The following is a 10,570-nucleotide window of genomic DNA, read 5'->3' as shown; positions in this document are numbered from 1 at the left end:
TCCATATGCCAAGTTTTCAATGACTTAACCAGCTAATGTCGTTACCCCAGTTAGCTGATAAAGTTAGCGGTCCAAGATGAAACCCAGTGGGACTTCCGGGCCATGGCACATGGGTGAGCGAGTCTAGGTGCCAGGGAGTCTGAAAGACATCCTGGACAAGGATGTCTTTCCTTGCACCTGGGCTAGGCCAGCTGTGGTGCTTAGCTGCATGTTGGAAAGTTGGATGGTGAGGACCTCTGTGACAGAGAGTCTCCACGAAGGCCTCCACAGGGGATGAGAGAGTGTTAAGTGGAAGGGAGTCGGCTGCACAGCCTCTTGGTCACTGAGTTGTCCAGCTTCAGCTTAGACCCCCTTCCTCTATCGCAATGGAGAGCTCCCTGGCACCTGAAATGCTTATCCCTCCAGGGGATCACTTTACTTCAAACAGTGGTCAAAGTCACACCCTTGACACCAGCCAGATAGGCATATGCTTAAGGAAAGAGATGCTTTGCCCCCATAGTCCCACTGCAACAAGACTTTGAGTCAGCAACAGAGGTGGTGGAGGCCCACTTGGCCTACAAGGCACTGAGGGAGGTAAGGACCTTGTCCCGGGGCAGAAGGAACAAGACACTGAGAATCCCTGATTCTGGAGCTGCCTTGCTGAATGTTCCCCAACAGCTCTGTTGGAGACTAAGGCATTCTTTTTTTTNTCACAGACTGAAACAGGCTCCAGGCTCTGAGCTGGCAGTCAGCACAGAGCCTGACGCCGGGCTCGAACCCACGAACCGCGAGATCATGACCCAAGCGAAAGTCGGACGCTTAACCGACTAAGCCACCCAGGCGCCCCTGTTGGAGACTAAGGCATTCTTCCTCCCTGAGCAAAGATGAGGAAACTGATAGAAGGTTGCCCAGGGGTGGCAGCCAAAGAGACCAGCAGAAGCTTCTACCAGCTCACTGGTTCCTCCACAGAGGCCTTCACCTGCCCTTGCCCACCCAGTGGTTCCAAGACCTGTATTTTTTACTGCCTGTTCCTGGGCAGCCATCACTCCCTGCTCACCTTTGGCTCCAATGCCAATGCCTACCGCCCCCCATGCCAGTACATGGGTCTGGCTCCATCCCTGATCCCTGGCCAGGGTTCAGGAACAGGGAGGGGAGAGACTTGGGCTTTCCCATCCCTCTTCTCCCTACCTCCCAGAAGCAGGAGCAGGGACAGGGACAGGGACAGAGGAGGTTTAGTGGGATGGCAAGACACCCAAGAGGAGCCCTTCTTATTTCCTGAAACCTCCACTCCTTCATTAGATCTGCTATAGCTTAAATTGTTTAGAAGCTAAGAAGAAGGCAGGTGACGTGTGAGTTAAGAGGCCAGTGTCCCTTTCCAGCCTGGTGACCCAGGAGACCAAGCACAGGCTCCTGGAACGAGGACAGGGGCTGGAAGATGCATCCAGACTCCTGGGTTCCTCCCAGGCCTGGCTCCAGGGACCAAGTCTTCGTAACCAGGTAGCACTAGCTGGGCCCTACTCGTCCGCAGTGTCTGAGGCAAGCACTGAGGACTCCCAACCCAGGCTGAAGGGTAGCAGAGTCCAGAGGGCCAGCTCTGAGCTCTACAGAGAGGTACCAGAGCAGTGCCACCCACACAAAGGACAAAGCTGTTACAGCTGCGGCACTATTGGAACCACCAGGAAGCTACAACAGGGCCCTCAAGGCAGACCCAGCCTTGGGGACTACGGTCAAGAGCTCTGGGTCCAATACACGTCAGGGTTGGGTTTTAGTCTGAGGTTGGGATTGGGGTTCCATCTAGAACTTGGGTCAGTCAAGTGACAGGCCCTGTTGACTTTCATGCTCCTAGAGTCTGTGGATGAGAGGTAGGCCGTGGATGAGGCTGACGGGTCCTCTCCATTTCTCTGTTCCCCAGGGCACCCATGCAACCATCCTGCAGCAGGAGGAATGTTACTACCTGCAGCTGATTGAGGTGCAGCACAAGCAGTGCCTGGAGGAGGCCCAGCAGGAGAATGACACGGCAGGTGAGGCCCTGCAGGAGGAGAGCCCACACACCCCCAGGGAGCCCTGCTCTCCTCACCCGATGAGCCCAGATCCAGGGCACATTCCTCCTGCATGTATCAGATGGGAATAGCGTCACAGAGCTGCTGGCGGTGAGGAGAGGATGCCGCTGGAAGCTGGGGGGCAGGGAAGTAGGAAGTCCTAATGGGCCTCTCCAATCCCATCATCTGCCCCAGGTCTGGAAGTGTCCTGCTGTGAGCCAAGGAGAACACACTAAACTGGGGGTTCTGAGGCCCAGCTTTTTCCTCCCAACTCCCAGCTCTGCACCCAGAGGTGCCACCACACACATAGGCCTTGAGGCACACAGGCTTCCCTCTCCATCCCAACCCACCGTCAGCAGGCCAGATGAACCACCTGCTCATTGTGCAGCTGGTGAGACAAGTCACAGTCACACTCAGAGGCCGAGCATGTGCAGGCCCAGCTCGGGTGTGGGAGAGCTCTGGCCTGGTAGCATGAGGGCCTGACGGGTGGCGCCAGAGACACCTTCAGGTGGAGGCTGCCCAAGTTCTCTGAGCCAGCAAGGCCAGCACTTCTGATGACTGACCCCAGCCCGGTGCCCCACACCACAGCTGAGATAGGAATGGGAGGGATTCTGGAGCCTTCCTTTGAAAAGTACCCTTGGGACAGATTCTAAAGGGTGGGCAGGCTGTGGAGAAGCAGAGAGGCTGGGACGGTGGGAGGTGCCTAGGCAGACTGCCCCTCAGGATTGGGGGAGGGTATGGAGTTCAAGGCTCACTGAGGGCAGAGTAGGGCTGGAGCAGTTGGGTGGATGTGCCTGCTCTGGGCCTCTCTATCAGGTCACCTCCCCGAGGCCAAACTTGCAGTTGTGTAACAGCCTTGCTCGGAGCAGGAACATCTTTACATGTCCCAAGCTCCCCTGTCTCCTGTCACTTCTCAGAGACTGACAGTTATGCAACCCTTCCTGGATCCCTCTTTCTTGGCCCTAGTGCCCAGAATCTGCTTCCTGCACCAGAAGTCAGTGTGTGTAGCCTCACAGATGGCCTTTACTGCCCCCTTCCCTCCCCCCCCCTCAGCTCTTGAGGAAGGATAGGCTCCTGTCGCCTGAGGCCTTAGGCCTGAGACCTGGGTGAGGGGTGGCCAGACCACCCACTGCCTCTGCACCCAGCCCTACCCTCCAGGTCAGAGAGGCAGGAGACATGGTGGACCATCCTCAGCAACCCCCAACAGTAGGATCCAGGGTTGCAAATACCCCAGAGACGCCCAGACCCCAAATCTAGGACCCCCATGGCACTGCCTCCTATGCCCCGAGGGAGAGCCAGCTTCATGATCCTAGTGAGGTAATTGCTGGCACAGGGTGCCTGTTGGGTGCCAAAATCCTGTCACTGGGAAGGCAGCCTGGGATCCAGACGAGGGCAAGTGAGTCTGCCCATGACCTTGTGTGGGTGGGGCTCTAGGCCTGTTCATGCACATCTAGGTGTGTGCTCCCGGCTCATGTCCATCTGGAGCTGCCTGGGCCTCTGGGGTCTGCAAGCTCGATGTCTGACTCTGAGTGTCTTTGTGTGTCAGGAGCATGTGTCTGCATAAGCCTGGACATGCCTGGATATGTTTGCCTGCTGCGCTGTGTCTCTGTGTGTCGTCTGTGTGTGATCGTGGATGTACGAGTGTGAATATCTGTGCTGTGCCCACTCATGTCTATGTGTGCGTGTTTGTGAGCTGCATGTCTGTCTGTGCCTCTGTTTGCTTGTGTCTGGTCTTCCCATGTCCAAGGAAGCATTCGTGTACGTATATATGCATGTATGACTGTGGTTCTTTGTGCCTGGGAGTGCTGGTCTGTGTGTGTCTCTTGGTGCACACATATCTATAAAACAGCACAGCGGAAGCCCCCACCCTGCCTCACTAACCCCAGCCTGGTCTCCAGGCTGTCTTGCTTGTTGAGGGAGTACACATGGCCAAGAAGAGCCCTGTTTCTCTGTGGGCCTGGGGACATGTGTGGTGGGGCCTGTGGGGCCAATCTCTCAGGCACACAGAGAAGATTCCTGAGGTCCAACCCAAGACAACAGGCTCTCCAGGCAGCCAGCATTTTTTTTCTGATTTAAAAAAAATTTTTTTAAGTTTACTTATTTATTTTGAGAGAGTGAGCGAGCATGAGTGGGGGAGAGGCAGAGAAAGAGTGGCAGAGCGAGAGTGCGCACACGCCTGTGCGCACGAGAGAGAGTCCCAACCAGGTTCCACACTTGTCAGCACAGAGCCCAACTTGGGGCCCAAACTCTCGAACTGTGAGATCATCACCTGAGCCAATGTCAAGAGTCTGACGCTTAACCAACCGAGCCCCCAAGGTGCGCTAGCATTTTCTTGGCCNGTTTCCTGAAAAATCTATGGGACTGGCAGGGTTGCAAAGAAACAATTAAACCTCCCCCAGGGAAGGGGATCTGGGTGAGTCCTAGCCCATCAGAGGTGCCCAGACCCTGAACAGGCAAAACCATGCATCTGCCAATTAAAGCAGCCCTCTAGGGAGCTACCCTACTTCCAGAGAGGTGAGATGGTGGTGGTGGTGAGGAAGGGAGTCTGGGACAGGACTGGTGGCTGAGGGAGAGTTGGGGGAGACAGAGAGAGAAGGAAAGGAATGCCCAATTTCTACCTTTAGTCACTGAGCTGTGCTTTTCACATGGAGGGCCCCAGGAGGAGTGGAGGGGTGGCTGTGACTCCTTTTCATGACGTGGTGAGCAGGAAGAGACTCTTACATATCACATGCAAGTTCAGGCTGCGTCTTGGGGCCCCATAGTGGGGGATCTCCTCAGGAACAGTTCCCATTGAGACATGGGCCACAGCCCCAGGGCTCTTCAATGAGGTCACCCAGCCCTGATCCCCCCTGCCTTCCCTGGATCCCCAGGGCAGCCAGAGTCCCAGGGAACAGGGCGCACCTTCAGCCAGTCTGGTAGCTCAGAAAGGTGCAGAGTCAGGCTAACCCAAGTCTGTATCCCGAGCCTTATGCTTCCTTGCTGTGTGACCATGGGCAGGTCACCCAACCTCTCTCAGCCTTGGAATTGCCCTCTTTTAGTGAAACTAATAATAACTCCTAATCGCTAGCTTTCACACAGTAATATTTGTTGCCCCTCTCCCCACAGAAGGCATGAGAAGCTTCTGTGTAGATTCAGATGGGCCACCTAATTCATGATGGTCCCAGGTGCCGGCTATGTCACAGGCCTGGCCCATGGAACTCTGGTCCTTTTGGTGAGAGTGGAGCTCAAAACTTGAGGTATTAGTATCCCAACTTCAAGGCTGGCTGATTTGGACTTGTCCCCTTTTTCTACTTGCCCCAGGCTGGTGAGGGATGTTGACACAAGGATCAGGTCCTGGGCGGGACCCACAGTAGGCTCCTTAGATCTGGGGCTGTGGTTTACTGACTGTCTGGTTGAAGCCTGCCTGGGCTGCAGTGAGGGAGCTGGGGGGCTGAGCAGGGCCCGCAGGAGGACTTCTGTCTCATGCTGGGAGCCTCCTGCAGCAGTGAGGTTGAGAGGCCTGCACAGGGAAGGGCTCCCAAATCAGGCACCACCCCAGCCCAGTGCCTCTTCCTTCCTCCTGCTTCCTCCAGAACCTCACAGTGGAAAGAGACCTAGGCCCACACACTTATTTATCTGCTGCCAAGCCAGAGAGCTTGAGAAGACAACAGATAACCTGTGCCCTATTCACACCATGTGCCCAGTCCCTGGCATGTGCCTGGCACAGAAAAGGGACACAGTAGATGCATGCCCTGGGGAAGCCCCCAGCTGAACAACGAGGTTGCCGCATTCAGGACTCAGGAGTCCATGCCAGGTGTGTGCTAAGGGGTTTCCACACATCATCTTATGTCATCCACAGAGTCCCATATAAACTGTCCACATTTTGCAGGTGAGGAAACTGACACTCCCTCCTCTTCAAGGGTGGGAAGCACATGGCCATGGCAGGGGGAGGGCACAGTGTGCCTGGGACAGTGGTCATGCTCCTTGCTTGGAAAGGTGTGTGGGCTGCCCTCTGCTCTTGGGAGGACTGTGGAAACAGGAAGGTTTTCATGAGAACAGGGCTTGAAGACAGAACTAAAGAAACATGGACAGGGTGGCTGTGGGGAGGTGAGTAGGGGTCTGCATGCTGTCAGATGGGAATAGAAGACTGATTATTGGTGCTGCAGAGACGGGACAACCCTGAAGTGTCCCATGAGGGCTTCCCAGTCCTGGGATTCTGGACTACTCTTGGCCTGGCTTCTCTTGGGAGAGTCTTGTGCTGTGGTTCTAAGATTCTTAGCTAGAACCTCACCAGCTGCTGGATTTAGGATTCTATTCTGAAATCTGGTGATTCTCTCTGATGAGACTAAGACTCATGTTCCTGGTGTGATGGCATTCTCCCCCGCTGCGTGCGTAGGAGGAACTTCCCTTCCAGTCTGAGAATGGGGTCTGTAGCCTGTCCGGAGGCAGTACAATAGACCTGTGCATCCTTATCCTCTGCTTTGCCTGCAGGGCCCAGTTTGCCCCAATGGAAAACTGTTCCAAAGGGCTTGACTTTGAGGCAAAGGAAGCTGGTCATCACCAGGTCCACATGGGTGAGATAGAAACTGAACAGCTGTTGGCAGGCAGGGGGCAGAGGGAACAGGAGATAGAGCTCCCCGCTGAGGGGCTGTCAGTTCCCACTCTCCAACTCCCCATAAGCCTTCAATTTAAAGAAAGCCACCATCTGTCAGCCTCGGGCATGTGGGATAGAATTGTGGGCAAAGAGGGGTGGGCAGTGCTTAGGATCTTGGCATGGCTGGGAACCAGGTCCAGGAAGGAGCAGGAGGGGCCAGGCCGTGGGACCTCAGGCCCAGGACTAGGCTTCCCTGGACTGACTGCCAAGGCAGAAGAGATCAAGGCGGAAACCTCCTGCCCCTCAGACCTCTCCCAGCCAGGGAACTGTGAGCTCACACTGCCTGGGCCAGCTCTGAGGTCAGGTGGCTGGGAGGCCTGACCAGGATGAACCCTGCTCCATAGGAGAGGGATGAGAGGAATGAGTCATTTGTGATAAATATCGACCCTGTCAAGCACACAAGGCTGGTGGAGGAAGAGCTGGTCCTTCAGAGCCTGCTGAGAGTGTGTGCATGGGTATGGGGAGGATCGGAGGGAGGGACGCAATCTCAGAAAAAGTGGCAACTTCTAGAGAAGTGGACAACAGAGAAGCCAAAGACAGAGCTGTACTAAACTGGAGAGCTCAGCATTCTCCCAAGTGGCCTTGGGCACATGTGGTCAGCACCCCAATTACAAAGTTTTCCTTCCCAAATGTCCTCATCCCTAGTAGAGAATTAGTTTCTTGTGGATGCACTGCACTTAATAACACCCAAAGCAGTTCTGAGTTGCCAGTGGACCCTTGTTTCCATAATTTTTCATGTTGAGCATACATGTATCCCACTGTAAAGATTAGGAAAGCTGAGACCAGGAGAGAGGGAACCAAGACCTCCTGTAGGCTGAGAGCATCTCTCCCTTGGCTGCCACAGAGCCTGAAATACTAGGTTTCATCCTCGAGGTTCAACACTGGCCTCCTTTATGGTCCCTCCTCCAGAAAGGTGAGAAAAGAGAGTTTCCTTCTCCTTTATGCTTCCCTTTAGGCTAGGAGACCCGGAGGTGGCGGGGAGAGGGATGAGGATAGAGGCACTGCAGATATGGAACAGGAACACATCGGCACATAGTACTTCTGGAAGCCAGGAGCCCATCCTCACACCCCGATCATTGTCCCTACCTCCTGTACCCACTGTCTGTCCTTCCCTTGTCCCCAGGGGGCTCGCCAAATCTACTCTTCTTCTGATTCCCCTGTTGGGAGTGCACTACATCATGTCGCCTTCTTTCCCAACAACTTTACAGCTGAGGTGAAAATGGTCTTTGAGCTCGTCATGGGGTCTTTCCAGGTATGAACCATCAACCAAAGTCTGTGTTCTTCTCTGGGCTTTAAGGGAATTGGAGTCTTGGACCCTTGCCACTGGATTCCATTTTTCCCCCACTGTAATAAGTCTTGATTAAGACCTACTGTATGCTTAGCCCTTTGGTTAATCAGAGGAACATAAGGACAGGGACAGGGGTGGCACAGGGGCTGGGGTCTCCTGGAATCTGTCTACCTCACCCCCCCACTTCCTCCCTAGGGTTTTGTGGTGGCCATCCCGTACTGCTTCCTCAATGGTGAGGTAAGCCACTCCCAGACTGTGGGGACCAGGCAATAGCACTCAGGTTTCAAGATCCAGAAACACAAATGGGATATGTGCAGAGCAAGGATGGGTTAAATCTTAAGACTCCAAGTGTGGTTCTCAGACTAGAAAATAGGTGATGGCCCATAACTAGGATCTTGTTAAAAATGCTGATTTCTGCCCTCTGCCCCCCAGATCTGCTGACTTAGAATTTGCATGTTAACACACACACACACACACGCGCACACACACACACTTGGGACACCTGGGATTCGTGTGCACATTGGTTTGGTTAAGTGGCAAGTGGAGATAAGGGAAAGGGGGTGGACAGCCAGTGGAGGCTGAGTTACTGTGGAGCCCTGGTTACAAAGCACAGAAATCTATCCACTCAGAAGAGCTCGTGTGAGCTGGAGGGCAGTGTTCAGAAGAATGGGGATTCGGCCACCCCGGGGGCAGCTCCCCTCCCCCTCCCCAGACCTCATTCTCTGATCTTCTCTCTGCCTCCTACCTCCCCACCTACCTCCTCCAAGGCCTTGATTTAACCCCTATCCCTAGTGCACTGTGCACTAGCCAAGGTAGCATCTGGGTCTCTCAATTTAGACTCCCCTAGAGGATCTGACTGGCTGGCTCAACACCCTCAATCCAGAGCAGCCCAGTCAGCCATGGAGGAGGCTTCCTAGGAGCGGACTTGAATACCTCCCTTTTCCCAGGTGCAGGTGGAGTTGCTGTGGAAGTGGAGGTGTTGGCACCTGCAGGGCTTCTTGGGCTCGGACCCCAAATACCAGCACCCTTCTGGAGGCAGCACCAGGGTCACGTGCAGCAGGCAGGTCTCCATTCTGACCTGCGTCAGCCCGGGCGCATGCCGTTCTTCCAGCTTCCAGGCTGAAGTCTCCCTGGTCTGACCGCCAGCGCCCATGGGCCCCCACCAGCCGTTCCTTCCGCACCTCCCACCCCGGGGTGGCACCGGGCACCGAGGCCTGCCCGGGGGACACCAGCCCCAGCCCTGGGCTCAAAGGCTGACCTGGTCCCCAGGCTACTGTCTGGACGCCCCTAAAGAACTCTGCCCTTGCGCTTTCCTGAGGAGAGTAGGGTGCACAGACGCAGGAGCCGCTTCTCTGCAAGTAGGGGTGCTGGGTGCTCCGACCTAGGAAGATGTAGGGTGGAGCTCAGCCCTCAGAGTCCTCGTCCAGCAATCAGGGGCAAGAAACCTACATGCTCTCACCTGACTCGGCACTGGTAGCTCTCAGGCGCCGTCCAACGTAGGCAGTGGCCCATTCCCGGACAATGAATGTGGGAACATGACAGGTGTCGAGGACACAAAGATCTTGCACCTAAAGGTCACCCGCTGCCACCATCACCTCAACAGGGCCTGAAGTTCCACCGTTCCTGTCAAGTTTCTTCAAGTTACGCATCATTATCATTAAGACATCTCTTCCAAGATGCAATCACCTCCCCCGTCGTCGTCTTCTGAGCAGTTAGCTCCTCCGAGTGGAGGAGGTTCTCTGCTTCAGGCAGGCGTGGTTTTACAGAGAGTTCAGTTTAGGGGGCACAGGTATCTACATAATCCCTGCTGTAGTGAAGTGGTCCCAGGGTGGCTGGAATGGTTGGGACTGCCACCAGCCCTCCCATCTCTATAAGCAGTGGGAGTGCCCCTTGGCTGCCCACCAGGTGTGCCAACGATTAGGATCAGGCTGAGAGATGTGCACTCATGGGCCCCTTAATCCTCACATCAACCCAGCAAGATGGGAACGACTGTCCCTATTTAACAGGTCAGGAAACCTCTCTCACAGAGAGGTACTTCGCCTTGTCACACAGAGAGGGCTTGATCTCAGATCTGTCAGATGAGAAAGCAAAGGCACAAATTCTTAACTCCTGCTTTTTATATATTGTAACAAGCTTCATCCTCTTAGTTATGTTATGGCCACCATCCCTGCAACCCCATTCCCACCGGAGCCACACTGGAGTATGGCTGGGAAGTCCTTGAGCCTGTATATTGTCTGGACAAGAGCCTGGTGGTCATGACATCCTGTGTCAACCCTGCACCCTGTGGCCACATGGCTTCCTGCCCATGCTTCAGCCAGAAGACACCCTCAGGACTGTAAACAGGCCGTGTAACAATAAATGTTGGGTTGAATTGGCTTGGTTTCCCTGGTGGTTGATGTTCCTCGTGACCTAAAATGAAGACCAGCTCTCAACTTTTGGCCATTTCCCCACATTCAGAGAAGGGAAGGTCACAAGCATCACTGAACCCTGATGTCACCACCCCTCTGGCTTGGGATGAGAATCCTACACTTCAGGTGAGAAACACAGACTTCTAAACATATTCGACTCATGTCTCATTGAGTGATGTTCCATGTCTTCTGAGAGTGGTGAAGTTATACGTGGTTCTCATTG

The 10,570-nt window shown here is 54.7% G+C and overlaps 1 protein-coding gene across 1 annotated transcript; it reads left to right on the top strand.

Annotated features, from left to right (window-relative positions):
- The first annotated feature begins 1,896 nt into the window (after window positions 1–1,896).
- On the top strand, window positions 1,897–10,298 carry LOC144238424 (vasoactive intestinal polypeptide receptor 1-like). Its single transcript, XM_077772228.1, has 3 exons — window positions 1,897–2,000; window positions 7,775–7,903; window positions 8,887–10,298. Exons 1-3 carry the CDS (start codon window positions 1,989–1,991, stop codon window positions 9,076–9,078), a joined length of 333 nt encoding a protein of 110 aa, XP_077628354.1. The 5' UTR covers window positions 1,897–1,988; the 3' UTR covers window positions 9,079–10,298.
- The last annotated feature ends 272 nt before the right edge of the window (window positions 10,299–10,570 follow it).

The sequence above is a fragment of the Crocuta crocuta genome, unplaced genomic scaffold (genome assembly GCF_008692635.1).
Source record: "Crocuta crocuta isolate KB4526 unplaced genomic scaffold, BGI_CrCroc_1.0 scaffold3799, whole genome shotgun sequence".
Lineage (NCBI taxonomy): Eukaryota > Metazoa > Chordata > Mammalia > Carnivora > Hyaenidae > Crocuta > Crocuta crocuta.
The sequence above is the reverse complement of the archived record's forward strand: the minus strand, read 5'-3'. Positions and strand labels throughout refer to the sequence as shown.

Bases quoted from the DNA above. Each gene is read 5' to 3' on its own strand.
- LOC144238424 (XM_077772228.1), top strand. The intron at 7,904-8,886 runs GTATGAACCATC...CCCTTTTCCCAG, and splicing joins TCGTCATGGGGTCTTTCCAG to GTGCAGGTGGAGTTGCTGTG.